The sequence below is a fragment of the Cryptomeria japonica genome, chromosome 6 (assembly GCF_030272615.1).
Source record: "Cryptomeria japonica chromosome 6, Sugi_1.0, whole genome shotgun sequence".
Classification (NCBI taxonomy): domain Eukaryota; kingdom Viridiplantae; phylum Streptophyta; class Pinopsida; order Cupressales; family Cupressaceae; genus Cryptomeria; species Cryptomeria japonica.
The window spans coordinates 117,392,624-117,411,170 of NC_081410.1; the positions used below are offsets into that span (position 1 = coordinate 117,392,624).

The window sequence follows — 18,547 nt, forward strand, 5'->3', positions numbered from 1 at the left end:
CCACGTTCATAAAGCATCCACCTATGCTTCATAATAGCAGAAATTAAAACTAAATGAATCAAGTTATAACAAATAAACGTTATACACATCCACAATTGTGACAAGTTAAAGACATTCTAATTATGTGAAAATAAAATAGAACAAGCCTTGAAAAAGCCTATGCCCATCCCTTCTATAATGGATCTCATGTCAACTTAAATTTCCATGTAAAAAAGAAAATAGCACACAAAGAGGAGTTGATCTAACAATGGGTGCATTCTATCAACAAGATCAAATATAAGAGATACCATGGTCCACATAACTTAAGTATCCTCTAGGATTCATGCATCCATCAACAATTAGTGTCAAACACAAGAAATCAAGGTAGGGTTGAAGGTTGGGCAAGATCATTGACACATATTCAAGATGTTGAGGTGAAATGATATGTATGTGGCATGATGTATTGGTCAGTGCATATCATGGATATGATGTTGAAACTACAGATGTGGAGACATGCTAGCCATTTCAAAAACCCTAAGATGAGGTTAATAAAATTTGATCAAATTTTATGTTTAATGGTTAACATAGATTAATGTTAATCTATTGAAACCACAATAATTATGATTAGTTCTAAGATCTATATTTCATAAAGAATAAAACTATATAAATAAATCAAATCTTCTCATATGAGAATTTCTTCAATATATAATATTTTTACCATATCTTTCACCTATATCTAAGAAGAAGAGGTATGAAGAATTTCAATGTTTATGAAGTGAGTTCTCATATTAGCATGTCAACAAACATTTTTTAACATCTTTTATAAAATTCATGGCTAATCTATTGACCAAACACCACTTTATAATTTATAACACATTTTATACAAATTACAATAGATGTAATCATTGCAACTCTAATATTTTGCGTAAAATTTCCAAGTTATTAACTAGAACAAATAGACCATTAAAAGCATGAAGTAAAAATTCAAAAATAAAAATTATAGCTTGAACACACATCATCAATCCAAGGTCAAGATTGTATTTGAAAAATGTATATAGAAAAATACTAATTACACATGTAAGATATTGTAAATTAAATTAGTGTATCTTCTATAGACATAGAGAATTGTATTTTCTAACATATTGACTTATATATATTTTTCTATTGGTGAAACCTTTGCACTTCCTTTTCGATGCAAATGCTAGTTTATTAAGAAATACATAAATAATTATGAAAAGAGACATTCTACATTCGACAACTGTCAAAAGCTTTGAATAACTCTTAATAAATATACATTTTTAAAACTTTATTCTTTAAAGCTAACACTAAATAAAATTTAAATTTATTTATTTATTTTTCTATAATTTAACCACTCTTTTGTAACCTATTTATAATGATAGTAAATATATATGAAAAAACAAAATAGAATAAAACAAAACAAGAACCATTACTTTTAAAATTCACTCAAAATAAATATCTAAAATTTTCTACAACATTAACTTTTAAACCCGACACCTCCTGCTTCTGAGTCGCCTTGTAAACAACAAAGGGGATATTTCAGCATTGCCTCCACGCAGGATCGAACTGCGGACCTTCAGTTTACAAGACTGACGCTCTACCACTGAGCTATAAAGGCAGTTGTCAAAACACATACCATTGTTTATAATCTGTAGCCAATGACCATAAATTTGGAAACACCATTGTCCACATTGCTGGATGAAATCAAAATGTGAAAGTAACTTCAATCCATTGGGATGTAGTTCAAACGGTAGAGTGTTCGATTTGGGCTGAAGCTATTCTGGCTCCAAAACAGACCTTTCGTACAGCATGATAGCGACATGTTAGTCGATCGCAACTATTTATTATAAAATTGACGGTGTAAAACGCGCGACTAACACGCGTGTTAGTCAATTCGTACTGTCATTTTGGAGCCAGAATAGACGCGTCCCTCGCTTTGCATGCAAGAGGTATGGGGTTCGATACCCGGCATCTCCAAACATACTTTTTCCATTTACCACATCGCTATCTGATTTTTAAATATTCCTTTATCATCTGCCCCATCCATCTCTATCGATTTTCCTCTTTTTCCAACCACTGGTCTAGTGGTAGAATTATACTATGGCATGAAACAAATTTGGGTTCCATGTCATTATCATTCCTCATTCATTCAATTTCTTAATTATTATCTTAAAAAATAAAATATATTAAAATATTTCAATAATTGTTCATTTGTATAGCTTATAATTTGAGGTGTGCAAATAGATAATGGGTCATTTCTAAATGACCATTTTATGACTTTTGTGCACATAACAAATGATTCCATATTTTTTGTAACTATCTAGAAATTGAAACAATGGGATTAAGCTTTTAAGTCACATACGAAGAAAACCAAATTTGAGAGTACTTTGCCATTATTTGACCAACTAAACCAAGGTGAACTCAAATTTGTAGATTCGTTACATACTCTGCCATAGAACAAATTTGGGTTCCATCTATCCATGTTGTAATTATCGTTCACTCCTTGTTCATCCAACTTCTTAATTATTATCTTAAAAAAAACAAATACAAGAGAATTGAAAGTCCACTAAAATATTTCATATATACTAATAGTTATCCACTTAATCCTCTATTAGTTAAAATTTAAAGTTGTCACTCATGCAGGATAACTGTGTAACGACTTCTACCTTCTTCTCTAATTGATCTTAATACGAATGTTGGTGCATTTCATGCACCTTAGTTTGTATATTACATATTTCTTTGTAATAATTTGGATTACAAATATCTTGAATAGATTAAATAGATTGGTCATCTAGTTAGTTTAGATAACAAATTGAGACAAGTGTATTTGTAATTCAATTTCAACTATTTTGTTAAAAGTTGTTAAAATATATAAGAGATTGATTGATTAGTTAGATTGAATGTCATTTTATTGAGATGTACAATTTAAATAAAAGTTGTTAAACAATATAAGAGATTGATTTTCATCAAAAGTTAAATGACATAAGAGATTGATTGATTAGTTAGATTGATTATCATTTTATTGAGTTGTACAATCAACTTCTTTTTTGCTACTCAAATTTATTCAAGATTCTACTTGAATTGGAGAGAAAAGATTTGTGGGCAATGACTTTTTTTGGAAATTAAAACGTTCTTGTTAGACTTTCAATAGCTTTTGGAGATAAATCCAAGTTTCATGTTTCTCGAAGAGGACTAATTTTTACTTGCCCTTAGACTAGTAGAGATATCTTATATGCATCCATCTAAAGAAATGTTAAGAGATATCAATTGAAGACATTTTATTTACCTTAAAATTATTTTATTTTACTTTAACTTATATTTACTACATACAAAGACATTTAAATCTTATCGTATCTACATTGTTTATTTGTTTCCCTAACACAAATTTTAATTTTAAATTCTGAAATACGATTATCGACATCTATTTTTTTTTATATTTGAGTTTTAAACTTCTTATCATTATTTAAAAAAATATTAAAAATAAAAATTTATAAAACATATTTTTTAACTAAATTAATTATCTTTAATGTTTACTAATAATTAAAAAAACACATATTTGCTACATTGTAATTATGAAATGATTGATTACTTTTTAAAAATACATTTTTATATGAGGGTTTTTATTTTTTTAAATATTATGTTTACAATTAATATTAATATTGTAAAATAACATAGGATGGAGCGCATGAGGAAGTTAGGGTTTACAGGCAGAGGCGATTTTCAGTCGCGAGGGTAGGAGAATGGACCAAGAAGAATGGAAAACAAGTGGCCTTGGTATACACCACGATCAAACCAGTGGCAGTGGCAGGACACGGGACGAAGGAGGAGGGAGGGAGCTAGTTTTGGTGAAACCAGATTCCCTTTTGAGGACGACAAAACCAAATGGGGGCATTCGCGATTTTTGAACTTCCCGAAATGGAGCAAGCAGCAAATGGAAGAGAGATTGAGGAAGAAGGTTCTGACTCCTCTTATCACTGGTGAGAAACCAGAAACGTCTGAAAAGAGAACTGTCAGCATTTGCATTGACTCAGAGGCTTGGAAGGAATTGGTAGAAGTCTTGCGAGCCAGAGCTTTCTTCTTAAAGTGGGGAGGGGATTGACCAACTTTTCCAAAAATTAGGACCTAGGTCGATGAAGAATGGGGGAGCCACTTTGAGATTATCATCGCTGGGTTTTTCCTTATCATCACTGGGACAACTGAGGAGAAGATTGCAATGATGAATTCTGGGCCGTTTTTGATGATGGGAGTAGGGTTTTATATAAAGGACTGTGTTGAGCACTATTTTTGAAAAAAATAAAAAAATAAATAATATATGTTTCCATAAGCATGAAGGCTAATGGATATTTCGGCCAGTAAACTGTATCGAGCACTGCAGGAGAAGTTTCATCGAAAGAGCGTTTTCATCGACACAGGTCATATAAAGCATTAAGCAAAGGTATTTCGGCAAAAAGTTACCTTCGATGAACGCAAGAAACCGCTCATCGATACTCCAAGTTTCATCGAAAAGGTAAAAGCAAAAAGCGAAAAAGGCAAAAGGTGATTTCGAAGGAATGTCGTTACCGAAGAAACTCAAGAGACATTCATCGAAATGCAAGTTTCATCGATGAACGTGGTGTCGAACAAAAGAAAAGCTGTTTCATCGATAAAAAAAGGATATCGATGAAAAGGGGATATCGATGAACACTCATAAGCCTTCACCGAAGAAAGAAACTCATCGAAAGTATGGCATCGATGAAACTCACGAGCAACTTGTCGAAAAAGGGGTCTATCGATGAAAAGGTGATTTCGATGAGTCTTAAAAGTGGCTTCTCGACATGAGCCATTCACCGAAACAGTTGTATCGAAGAAAATGAGCTTTCGATGGAAAGTTTGAACACTCGGCCGAAGACAAGGGTTTCATCGATAACTTGAAACGCGCGCACTTTGAGCGAACTGTACTTCCCGCGAAAGAATTAAAGGCCCAACTGAAAGGTGTCACATCTGCAATTAAGTTTAAACACTTGAGTAGCCGTTATGGATGCAGAACATTAACTGTGCACAAGTTGCCCATACAATCACAGTTGAACTGAGTAAATTCTCGCAAGAATCAGATCGATGCTGAGAGATTGGAAGCTGTGAAGAACTTGCAGAGACTTGCAAACGATAACCAGAAGGGTTGAGCAGTCTACCAAGTAAGTGTTGTCTCTCTTATTTACTGTAACTATGGAACCTTCGTCTTCTTCTTCTAAGAAGAGTAGGAAAGGAAAAGAGTTAAACCCTGAAGAGAAGCCCAAGAGCCAGAAGAAAAGACTGAGGGCAATGCGTATATGGACAATCATGTCAAACTCGAAGATATGCTGAGAAGAGATTTAAAAGAATTAGATGATGAAAAACCCGTTGGAATGCCCTCCGTCTACAAGGAAGGAGAGGTAATAACCTTGGAGGATTTACGAAAAGAACTTATCAGCGTCAAGGATTGGGCCTTGTCATAAATTGATCGAAGTAAGGATATGGCCCCTACCGTCAACCAGATAATATTCAAGTATCTGACGCTGGGGGATGAATTGAAAAAGCAAACGCCTCGAATCAAAACATTTAAAGACGATGATTACATTCATCATTTGGGGCTTTTGAATCTCTTTTTACTTAAGTTTAGAAATGTTCAAGTTAATGATTAATTTTGTAAAGGGTCGTGTCTCTTCGTGAAGAGCTTTCATCCTCATATATATATGAGAATGATTTTTGTAATGTAGGGGATAGATTATTAGATAGGATTAAGAGCGAAAGACCGACAGCCTGTAAGTCTTCTGTGTACGAACTTCAATGGAATACAAATCTTGATCAATTGTTTCCCTGCATATGTGTTGTGGATTATTTCATTTTCTTTTGGCAATCGTCTGTGATATTGTCTGATAAAGATAAGGTTATTCATGTTCTTAAGATCAAATCTATGCTTTATGTTATAATGTTGCAACAAAAGTTTTGCTTGCGGATTATAATTGTTCCTTGCAAAGCTTAATTGACTGGTCCCTTAAGGGTAGGGTTAAATTCACTCAATCAGCATATAATATAAGCATTCATTTGGTTTTAACAGAAATAGTAACTGACAGGTTCATAAGGGATGAATTAAAAACTGTCTCACAGATTCGCACCATAAGTCCTGAAGAAAATTGTAATGACTCTGCAACCCAATTAACGAAGAAGGCACTGGCTAAATTACAAATTACCCTCATCATTTCTTCATTTTGACAGCTATAGAAGTAATTAAGAAACACAAAGCAAACAATTATCATAACAACAATCTTGAACTCGTCTGCTATATCTCCATTCAAGGAACTCATGCCATTTCAAGATCAGGAGATATCAGATTAGGATAACATATCTGCTATAAAAAGCACTGTTTATTGGAGACATTCAGTGAATAGGTATACCCGCCTTGGTCCTGCAGAGCCTAAAGTGAGAGAGTAAGCAACCAAACAGGTTCACTCTACATGTTGGCCAAGTCAATTGGAGGGTTTGACCATAGGGACTGGCATTTCCTTAGAACCTATCCAATCTGTTGATTTGAGACCCAACAGACTGGATCCCTAACTTTGACCCTCGACAAGCCACTGTAGAGGAAATTCTTGTTTGGATTAGGCTCTACAATCTCCCGAATGAGTATTGGAAGGAGGAAGTTTTTAAGAGCATAGGTGATAAGCTAGGGAGATTCATTAAGTCGGATGAAGCGATTGACAAGTTGAACTCATGCATGTATGCAAAAATCTGTGTCATGTGGAAACCACACCCAGGGCTTTCGAAGATAGTTGAGCTTAGATCGCTAGAGGGTCTTTGGAGACAAGAGATCGAAGTTGAAGAAATCATGGTTAAGTGTAAACTTTGCAAAGATTGGGGACACGAGGATTGTGATTGTCGGGTAGGCCAGAAGGGGAAGGGAAGGGTAGACCGCACTTTGGAGGAGCAGTTGATAGCAAGGTTGGAGGTGACGAAGCAACCATCCGGTCACACAGATGCCATCCAATGTTCGGATCAGGCTGTTTCAGTGGCTGGGAAACTTCATCATAGTTCAAAAGTTTTAGGTGGGTTGATAGTGCCATTGGATTTTTGCCCTGTTTAGGAAGCGTTGTTGAAGGTCTTTGGTCCTCCTGGAGGTGAGGTTGATGTGGTCGCAAATGGAAAATTAGGAGAGATTTCTGTGGACCACCCTCAAAATCTGGCAGGATGTGCCGAAGGGGTGCAGGTGCGCCAAGCTAATAGTGAAGAGTGTGGGGACGCTTGCTTCCACATAGAAGGAACAACAACAAAAGTTGATCTTGTGTCTTTGAGTCATGACTTTGTAGTAGGCAGTGGGATTCCTTCTTAGCATAGGTTTTACTCTACTTTTGAGACTAGGCTGGAGAACCTGGAGAAGGGATTGAGTGTAAAGCCTCTGGAGAATCAACTTTAAGACGCTTTAGCTGGGAGTGTAGAGGACAAAGTTACTTGCGTCAAAGACATCCACATGTCCCTGGGTAAGGTGGATAATGGCCTTCCAACAAAGATGGATTCAGATGAGGAGGATGGGTTAAGCAATGATTCTTTAGGGCTGTCTGTTGAGTTAGGGGAGATAGAGATTAGAACCATCAAACAGACCAAAACAAATCCCTCTAAGTCCAAAGGGAATTTGAGAGGAAGGAAAAATAGGCAGAAGCTGCTTGAGGAAGCAGGCAATATGAAGGGTCAGACAAGACTGCTTCGATCCGGGAGAGACTTGTTCTCTCCTGGGCAGCAATGAAGTTCCTAACTTGGAACGTCAAGGGCTACAATGCACCTGACAAGAGACGCCTGATCAAAAGAGGATTTGATCAGATTAAGCCGGAAATAATTTGTATTCAGGAAACAAAATTGGGAAGAGAAGATGCAGCTAGATTTTTTGGTGTTAGGCAGAGGTGGTCTGGTTTCTTTGTGGACTCAGAAGGGGCCTCAGGAGGGCTAGGCATTTTGTGGAATCCATTGGTAGTTCAGGTGGATCCTGTTTCTTGCTCTAAACATTGGCAGATGGTTATGGTGATTTTGAAGATCATGAATTTTTCTTGTTTCCTCATCAACGTCTATGGACCCACATTGGCTGCGGAGAAGTGTCGGTTATGGGAGGATATCTCCAAGCTTTTAGCGGAGGTGAGGCCGACCTTAGCTATTGTTGTTGGGGATTTCAAAGCCACTCTTTCTTTCTCGGAAAAGCGTGGAGGGGTGAGTAGGATGTGCAGGACACAATTGCACTTTCAGACATTTGTGGATTCTAGTGCCCTGTTTGAAGTGGTTGCTAAAGGGGGGAGCTTTACTTGGACAAATAGACGGCAGGGCTGTTCCAACATAGTTGAGAAACTAGATAGGTTCTTCCTTGCAGGGGATTGGAATTTGGCTCCCTTAGTCTTTGAGGCAGAAGTCTTAGCAATTTCAGGTTCGGACCATTTCTCGATCTCTTTGGTTGTGCAAAAAGATGGAATTCCGCTTCGGTTCCCTTTCAAGGTGGAAAAATATGGTTAAGAGAGTCAAGATTTAGAGATCGGGTGGTGGGTTGGTGGAAGGAGGCTCCGGTGGTGGAAGGCTTCTTGGCATTTAAGTTCTTCAAGAAGCTTAGTTATGTGAAACAGAAACAAAAATCTTGGAACAAGGATGTGTTCGGTAATATATTTGATGAAAAGAAAAGGATTGAAGGGGATCTGGGGGCTCTGAATGCGAAATTTTTGGCCGAAGGAATGTATGAAGTGGATTTCCTCATGGAGAAAGATCTGCTTAGTAGATATGGGGAAGTTTTGCAGAGGGAGGAGATTTATTGGAAGCAAAAATCGCGAGAGAACTAGCTTAAAGCAGGCGATAGAAACACACAAAAATTTCATAGTTCAGTGAAGGCAAGGAGATACCTCAATAGGATCCTCTCCTTGAGACTTATGGATGGCACGTCTACGAAGGACCCAGATCGCATTAATCAGGAGGCAATGGACTTCTTTGGTAATCTTTGGAGGAGGGACGGGGCTGGTCAGGCGTGCTTGCAGACCAAATTTTTAGAGTTAATTCCTCCCATAGTCTCTAAGGATGATAATAGGATGCTTGAGGAACCAGTCTCATTGAAGGAAGTGAAAGCTGCTATTTTTGGTCTAGGTGGGTGGTGCAAGAGCACCTGAGCACCTGAATGCTCAAATCCTAGCAGGTATAACATTTTATTGCAAATTAAGCATGTGTGTTTATTTTTATGCTTCTAGTAGGTTTAATAGGTTTTTTTTGTGGTGTAATAAGGTTTGGAACTCATTTTGTGAGTTTCCAAGATTTTTTTTGGTTTTTTGCTCGGTAGGCTAAAAATTGTCAATTTTGGGTCCAAATGAGCATTTTTGAATTTTTGATGTTGTAAAGCCTTGAAAGGCATTGGAGCATGTTTATTTAGTGTTTCTAAATGATGTTGAGTCATTGGTTTGAGTGCCAAGTCACCGGAAGTCAAAATGCAATTTTTGAGCAACAAAAAGTTGTCAAAAAGTTGTCAAAAGTTGTCAAAAAAGTGGTTTTTGGTGGTTTTGGTTAGTTCCAGCCTGTACCTATCCATACAAGGGCTTCAATAAGTTGGCACATGTATAAAAACCATATTCCAATCATTGTATGGGTTGATCATGTTGGAAAAATAAGAGAAATACTTGTTTGTGCTTGTATTTTGTGAGTTTTTAACTAGTTTTCTGCACTTTTTAGAGTACAGTCCGTACCATGGCTCCATGAGTCCGTACTGAACCTGTTTTTGATTGATATGATCTCCTTTGATGTTTTAGTAGTGATCTCTGATCTTTTCTTGGGGTTTGGAACAAGTTTTGTTTGAAGTGCTCTTGAGAAAGGCATTGTTTTGTGGTTCCAATGGAAGATCATTCATGGTCCAACTAATTTCTTCAAAGTCTCTTCATCCATGGCTTTGAGGGAATTTGTTGGATCTGTACATACTATACCATACATCCATTTTCCTTTTCTAACAATGCACAGGTGTTTGTAAACCCATGGCAAGTATGTGGAGTGAGCAACTTGGCTTGGGTATTCATAGATTTGTTTGAATGGTACTTTGTTGTTCATAGCACTGTACTTTTGAAATGTTGAAGAAGAGTTAAGTTGGCAAGAGTTATCATTGCCTTTTACCATCCTTGTCTTTCTCATGACTTGGTTGGATGCAAGAAGCAAAAGTGTAATCAGACTGTAAAACTGTGAGTCACTGTTTTCATTATTAAAACCTCATTTGCCAATCTTCCAAGACAGTATGGAATGATGGATTCTTGTTTTTATGCATCATGGAATGTATTTGTAAATGTATTCAATGCTAAGAAGACAAGGTACACTATTTGGTTGTAAAGGACCTAAATAAGGATCCTAGAAAGGTGTATTTTCTGTCATAGTCTCATAAGGCTGTCATGTTTTGTGGCATCCCTTGAGTGTTCAACTTTTAAGATCTTTAAGAGGCTATATGTATTGTTTTTGCCTTGCCATTAACACCCCTTTGCAGGCCAGGGATAGATTGAAGAAATAAATTAAAACAAAGAAAGAAAGTGTAAACAGTTTTAAGATTGTTAAAAGTGCAGTGATGGCGGTGTATGAACATCAGTCATAAAAATCCCTTCTTATTTGCTTTGCAGGGTGTTCAAACTCATGTTAAGTCTTTTTTGCATCCATATTTGATACACTTTCATTGTATTGGGTTTACAAATGTTCAAAAAGTATGCAAAATCTTAAAAACGTTGTTGTCCCAGTCATCTAGACTGTTATTTCTGTGTAAGGGCAGCAGTATGACACTTGTTTGATATCATGACAGTAGTCTAAGATGAAGTTTGATTCCTTGGGAGTGTTTGGCATATGTCATAGCAAGGTATAAAACATTTAATTGGGTCTAGTATCATGGAGAAGACTTTCAAATTGCAAACCCTCACTAAATCCCTCAAAGACCCTTGAAAAGTGCCTATTTTGTGGGGCAGTCCTCAAACAGTCCGTACAGTACTTGCCATAGCAAAAATCCTTGAGTCTTCATCATCAATAGACCACATCTCCAAGGGTTTTCCATGAAGTATAGCAGATTGAGCAGGGTGAACAAATTTCACTAAAAACTAGGGCTTATTCTAGTAGCCTTTTTGGAGCAAATTTGACAATTTCATGAAATCGGTAAGGAAGGAGGAGTAAGTGATGGTTTCAAATCATCAAAAATGATAAGTTAAGACCTGAGATACCCTACTACAAGCTCCTCAGCATTGCACTAAGTCATTTGATCAAAATGACCATTTGAACCTAGAAGTTGCCTTGAGTAAACCAACGTTCTTTGCACCCAACTTGAAAATTTTCATTCTTGAAAGGTGAAGGACAGTCATCACACTTTGCAGACCTGTTTAGATGCTCAGTCAACACATTAATATGATTGAAATCCTTAAAGGTGCAAACAAGGTTGGGTAAACCATGGTTCTCCAACAGTTGCCCATTCCTGGAAGAGAGGAGATTCAGCTAGTTGGACAACCAAACTTGTTCATTTTTGGTGACACACAAGAGGATCTCATTTCAGACTTGAATGCCTTAGCATGGAAGGTAAGGAGGAGTGATGTCCAATACAATAGGGTGCAAGCAGTGTTGAATAGAGAGGAGGAGATAGGAGAAAGGTTTAGAAGAATCCCATTTGTGCCTAGGGATTGATTTGGGAAGCACATTGAGAACAAAGCCCACCAACCTCAAAAGAAGACTAACTTCTATTCTACCTCCTCATCAGTGGGGAGAAAGCACTAGGCCCAGATGGGTTTCAGGCTTTCTTTTACCAGTTCTTTTGGGATGTGATTGGTGGAGAGTTGTTAGAAGTGGTCGAAGAGTCAAGGTCAAGGGGATTTATTTTGAAGGAATTCAACTGTACTCTGGTGGCGCTTATTCCCAAGAAAGCCAAGCCAGTTGGGTTTGAGGAATTTCGTTCAATTTCGTTGTGTAACACTATTTATAAAATCATAACAAAATCTGCTGCTAACAGGCTCAAATTAATTTTAGATAAGCTGACTTCTTGTGAACAGAGCGGTTTTACCCTAGGGAGGAACATTGTGGATGGGGTTATTGTGGCCCATGAGGCGATACACACAACCATGAAGAGTAGGCAGAGAAGAATGATCCTTAAGTTAGATATTCAGAAAGCCTACGATAGAGTTGATAGGTCCTTCCTGATGGCTGTGTTAGTAAGGCTTGAGTTTTGTAAGGCTTGAATTAAGTGGATTTCTAGTATGATTATGGAGTTCTCAGCCTCGGTTTTAGTCAATGGCAGTCCTCAAGGTTTCTTTCCCACTTCAAGGGGCATTCGGCAAGGGGATCCAATATCCCCCTTTCTCTTTATTTTAATGGCAGAAGTTCTTGGCCGATCAATTGCTCGAAAGCGTTCTCAGGGGATGTGGAAAGGCATTGAGATTGCACGAGCGGTGGATTCCACAACTCATTCACAGTTTGTTGATGATACTTGTCTTTTTGGAGTGGCCTCAATGCATGAAGCAACGGTTATCAAGAAAGTATTGGATAGATATAGTTGGGCTACTGGACAGGAAATTAATTGGGATAAATCGGAAATCTTTTTCTTCCACACTGAAGTTGGGCCACAAAGAGCAATCACTAGACTGTTTGGGATTAAGATTGGTCAGCTTCCTTGGAAATTCCTTGGTATGCCGCTCTTTGCTGGAGCTGGCAAGGCAGAAATTTGGAAAGGATTGCTAGATGGGTGCAAAGCAAAGATGGAGGGCTGGAAGAGCAAGTGACTCTCTTTGGCTGGTCGTCTTCTGATGCTGAAGATTGTTGTATCGACTATGCCTATTTTCCCTATGGCCTGTTTTAAACTCCCTGGTTTGGTCATTAAGAATATGCAGCAGAAGATGAGGAAGTTTTTATGGAATGGAAATCAAGAGCAGGACAAAATCCCGCTCATGGCTTGGGATAGAGTGTGCAAACCCAAAGGAGGAGGAGGCACGGGGCTTCGCAATTGGAGACTTATTAACGAGGCTATGGGGGCCAAGCTAGTGTGGCAGATGTACAGTAAGCCAGAGCAGAGGTGGGTTTGTATTTTACAAGTTAAGTATTTGGATAGTGGGGAAAAGGAAAGGATCCTAACGGCGGAAGACCCCTCGAGAGGATCCGCTCTGTGGAATTTTCTGGTGAGCTGCAAGAGTTTGATTATGAATCATATATCTTGGCGGATTGGAGATGGGTGAAAGGCGTGCTTCTGGCAAGACTCTTGGGACGGGCGACCATCGCTGGATTGTCAGGCTCCCCAGTGGATAAAGATCAAGACTACTCAGCTCTGGGGTTCAAAGGTGAGCGATTTCTTGTCACTAGATATGCCATTTTTGGGCCAGCGTTGGAACTGGAAGGATCCCCGAGAGTTAAATTTGGGGTAGGCGGATGAACGGCTGCTGAGGAATATCCTGAACAGTAGAGAGGTTTTGGGCTCTAGAGATGAGGATGAGATAGTTTGGAGTGGTGCCAAAAGCGGCAATTACTCTATTAAGTTGAGATTTACTCTTTTGGAGACTGAGGGCAGGGCAAAGGAATGGGAAACCAAGATATGCTGGAACAACGTTTGTTTACCAAAGGCGGGAGTCTTCTCCTGGCTTGCTGGCAATAGGCGGATTTTGTCAGGTGACCGTCTCAAAAAAATGGGGTTTGCAGGCCCCTTCCGTTGTGTGCTCTGTGAAAAAGCGGAGGAAGATGTGGACCACCTTCTAAAAAAGCAGAGGAAGAATTTCTATTCAAATTTTCGTAAATTGTTGAAGGACTTTAACAATGACTATGTTTATCATCAAAAACTAAATTATGTTTTCAACGTTATAAACTGTGGGAACAATTGACTTTGTTTTTTTTTATCGGAAAAGGCAGAGTCGAGATTCATATTATTTTTGAATTAATTACAATATTGTCATAGCTGAGTAGCATAGCATAAAAAACCATTCTCAGCATTTCAAACTAAAAATGGTTTCCAAGCAAGCAGAAAACCATAAGCATCATGATTTATCCTTATAAAACCTAACGAAATTATGCAGTCTTAAAATAATAAGCTAAAAAGAGTTTAGATGGCAGATTCTCAACTACCTAGATAATAGAGATTTTAAACATAAATAAGTAGCTAAAATAAACTATAGACAGTCTTGGATTAAGCTTAAAAAAAAAAGATTTTTCTCTGGAGGGTTCAGATTGGGACGGTTCAATTCTCACTCTCCCACGACCTCTGCCTGGAGAGCGGCCATGACCACCACCAGAACCCGAATTTGTTAGTTCAGTTAATTAGTGTTAGTTTTCTATTTACGAAACTGTAGATGTTTGTGCCCCCTTTGTGATCATATTCGAGCAACGAAGTCTTTTACCTGGGACAAGGAAATAACATCTTTTGAGAGTTATTGTCTATATCCTCTTATTAGACAAGATCGATTTACAAGCATGTGTGAGATTATTGGGAGCTCTAGCCCGTACGAAACAAAATTGGTATGTTGCATATACAGAAGTTTATACTTGGGTGTTTTGCTCGCCAGACAGCTACGATGAATACTAATAGTAGCTTTATGTGTAAATCTTGGTTTTGAGATTGATTTTGAACTAGTTATCTTAAGTTCTTAACACTAGTCAGTGATTTATTTGTGCATGCAGGTTTGCTAATTGTGAACTTCGATCATTTGTTATCTCTGACAGAAGGTGAAATTTTTTCACTTGTTCAAAATTCCATACATTAATTTAGGCAATCTGGTTCCTGCTGTTAAGTTGTCATGTTGTGTTAGTTTTTGCATTGTTTTAACTTTTAACATTCAACTCTTATGTTATTTACAGTGCCATTGGTACTAGTGTTCCTGTAACAGATTTTCCAGGGTGCGTTCCTACTGGTCCCGATGCCCCTAGTGACAATGGTTGGGTAGAGAATACACAGAATGAATATGCACTAGCTTCAAAATAATCACTATCCTACCAAAACATTGTAAGCGTTCAAAGAACTCCATTAAAAGTAATTCGTGATGAAGACAACACAATTCATTCAGTCATAATTTTGGTTTGCATGAACACATATTGGTAGCAAAATAAATGCTACGAGTTGGATACTTAGGCTGCAAGAAAGCTTACCATTTGCAAAGCCGAGGAAGTCTTGAGAGATTTAGTTGTGTCAAAATCAAATTGCAGTAATGCAGTTGCACAACCAAATTTGACAGAATTCGAAGGAAAGCAGCTGAAACTTCTTCGTGATTAATCCCCACAATTCAAATACCTGTTCCTTATAAAAAAAATTCTGTGGAGACATTTGTGATGATTGTGACCTTTAACTAACGACATATGTTTTTCATTCTGTTTTTTTCTATAAGCATCTCCTGTTTTCATTATACAACAATGCTATTGTACCATCAAATCTATGGAGAGTCTTCTATGTTTGATTTAAGTTGAAATGGAGTGCTCTTTTCTTTAAAAATAAAAAACTGATATGTTAAGGTTGGAGTCTTATGGAGGGGTTTCAGAATCTTTTTTAAGTAGATCTCATGAAGAAAAAAATTGCTACAGAATTATTTCAAAATCTTTTTTTAAATAGTAGTATCTATTTCGTTGGTTGAAAATTTTGTACACCCAAGAGGATTTGCAAAATTGTGATTTTAGCCACAGTGTGAATATAAACTCTCCTAATTTTAGGGAAGGCTCTCCTTTTTCTACTAACTAATTAAAACTAATTTAATCTAATATGAATAGAATAACAACCTTCTTTATTTTTATTTTTTTTTCAGGAAGACTACTTTTTTCTCTTCACAAAAAAGTAATAACAATTGTAAAGAAAATGATAACTACTTTTTAAAATAAAACCAAGAGAGGAAATAAAGTTTCTTGAAAGCACAAAGTCTTGAGTTTTTCAATTCCTATCTACCTTTTTCAGGATGATGAAATAAGAACAATGTACAACATACAACAACACAAAGTCTACAAGTATGTTGTACCTTCAAGTTACTTTAGATGGGAATTACTACAAACACAAAGTCTTGCAACTCTTCTCAACTTTTAATAACAAATTAAATTAATTCCAATTTTGATATTTGCAACACAAAGTTTGCAAATATTTAGAGTGAAGCTATTCTTAACAATTTTCCACATATTCAAGCAAGTACAAAGGAATGTTCCAATATGACATAAGAACACAAATGACACAACATATGGCTTCAACACAAAGTTTGAAATTCCAACTCTTTAATATTAATTGAGAGAACAATTTATAACTTCAAAACTCAATTTTTTACGAGTGCACAAATTTTGAGAGTTTTTTTGCTTGCCAAAAGATAAAAATTACAATAGACCCTCTCTAGTATATATAGGAAAGGAGCCTTGAGAAAAAGGTGGGAGGATCTTAATTAACTTGAGAAATTCTCTCAATCACCATGACTTATTCTATCTACAGTCCTAATCTAACTCAACTTGTGGATGCTTTACATGAAATTACATTTTACAAAAATGCTAGTGAAAGTGAGACATGCAATTACAAAATTTGTTTCTATATATAACTTGTCAAAAACAAAATATATAAAATAAAGAGTAAATGTCATGAGACACTTTTTATTCTTTTCCATCTCTGGCCCTGAAAGATTGGAAATTGTTGATGAATCTTTACAACTCATCAAGATTAGGACCTCCTGTGTTCCTGGCAACTGTAACAATTTTAATTATAACATCATAATATTTTACTGTTGCCTCCATGACCATGTGCTCTTCAAGAACGGTTTGCATTTTATCGAATAACACTTGGTAAATTACAAACTTATGGAGCAAATCCATAGTAAACTGTTTTGACTCTTGCGCCTGGTGAGGGCTTGATACCATTTCAATAATTATTGAATTTGTTGCAAGCAATTCTCCATCATGACTAAGAATTTTGCAAGATGTCTTGTCAAAATTAGAGAGTATGTCTTGTTCGACTTTGTCACTCATTTCAAGTGTAACCTGAACATCCTTTTTGAGCTCTTTGATAACCAATGACTTATTTGTCAAAAGTTCATCAAATTCAATATATTTTTCTCTACCTGGTATCACCATATTGTTGCATAAAATTTCTAGTTTGATCTGATCTATCTCGTGCCAAATCTTCAAATTTTCTTGGATTGAACCTAGACTTTGAAAGCTTCCAAAGTTTCGTTCAACTTAACTTTTATTGCTCTAACATTGTTCAATACATGCAATGCCTTCTTCACCACTTGGGTACCTTGATCAATCAACCGATATACCCAAGAATCAACTGCCCTGACGTTTTGAGCAACCTTTTCCAATTGCCTAACAAATTCTTCAGATGTGGAAGAAGTCAATGGATCAATCTACTTTGAAGAATTTGTTATTTTCTGAATTACCGTGAGGAGTTGTGGATTCTTCTCCTTGAGCTCGTTCTTCTTCGCCAGTAATTCATCATAATTCTAGACCAAAGAGGCTAGTGAATTTGTGACATCATGCATGATACCTGTATGTGTTTGCTTCCCAAGTTCTATCTTGGTGAGCCTATAATTTGATAGCTGCATCTCTTCTGGCGACTTCTACTTCTGCATATTTTATTCTATTCTTGTCGGCTACCACTGCCTTTTTAACAACTTTGGGCTTAAGTTTCACAAGTTGTCAAAAATCAAATATATCATGAGAGATCTCCTACTTCTTCCTCTTAGGTGTGATTGAACTCAACCATGGGGGTAGTTCTAATGAGTTCACATTAGAGACAACATTTGTGGTTTCTGAAGAAACAAACTCTACTTGTACCATAGTTGTGATTCGAGGAGAAGCTTCTATTTGGACAACGACGATCCTTTGCTCAAGTGGCAATTCATGACTTGCCTTTGTCACGATCTTATCAAAATTTAAAGCAGAAGTATCAACTTTAGGAAAAAAACACTAGACAAGATGGTGTACGAGGGATTCACATCAAAAACATTCTCCAAGCCATCGTGAGAGGTCTCAACAGGTACTTCAATACTAACACAAGAAGATGTTCTGGGTTCCACAGGTTCCACATGAACGGTGGAGAAAGAGTCCACATCTGTATCAATTGGAGACATGGGTACATCCAATGACAATTGGGGAAGGGTTGTATGAGGAGAATCTAAACCAACAAAAGGTGGTGATCCTGTTGTATTCTCCTCATGAGTATCATTGTTAGTATCAACAACCTGTATTTGCACTTCTAGCTTTTCCTTCCCTTTTTATGATGCTTATGATGGAGAAATAACCAAAGCTTTGCTTACTCTCAACTTGATCCTTATGCTAGAAGAAGAAGCACCTTCTTTAGACTTGACCCTGACCTCAGATCTTCGCCCAACAGGCCCAACTAAATCATTTTCTATCTCGACTTTGACCTTGATTGTCTTGACGTTATTATCCTTTAGCCATGTGTTAGTGTTAGCAAAGATGGGCTGAAATATGTCAATGATTGAGTCAGATTCCTTTTTGGACCATTGTGGAGAAGGAAGAGGAGCTTCTGCCACTCTTTGTTCAACGTATTCTAGATATCTTTCCATCATCTACCATGCCTTCTGGAATCTTGGTTAAATCAAGATCAACAATTTGCTCCAAAGAG

At 37.0% G+C, this 18,547-nt stretch overlaps 1 protein-coding gene and 1 non-coding gene across 2 annotated transcripts; one reads left to right on the forward strand and one right to left on the reverse strand.

Annotated features, from left to right (window-relative positions):
• Positions 1-1,543: 1,543 nt before the first annotated feature.
• On the reverse strand, positions 1,544-1,615 carry TRNAT-UGU (transfer RNA threonine (anticodon UGU)). The gene has a single exon. It is a non-coding gene; the product is annotated as a tRNA-Thr (tRNA).
• A 6,131-nt stretch (positions 1,616-7,746) lies between these two features.
• Positions 7,747-8,502, forward strand: LOC131074785 (uncharacterized). Its single transcript, XM_058011465.1, has one exon. It carries the CDS (start codon positions 7,747-7,749, stop codon positions 8,500-8,502), a length of 756 nt encoding a protein of 251 aa, XP_057867448.1.
• The last annotated feature ends 10,045 nt before the right edge of the window (positions 8,503-18,547 follow it).

Excerpts from the sequence above, each read along its gene's own strand:
- LOC131074785 (XM_058011465.1), top strand. The coding sequence starts at position 7,747 with ATGAAGTTCCTAACTTGGAACGTCAAGGGCTACAATGCACCTGACAAG.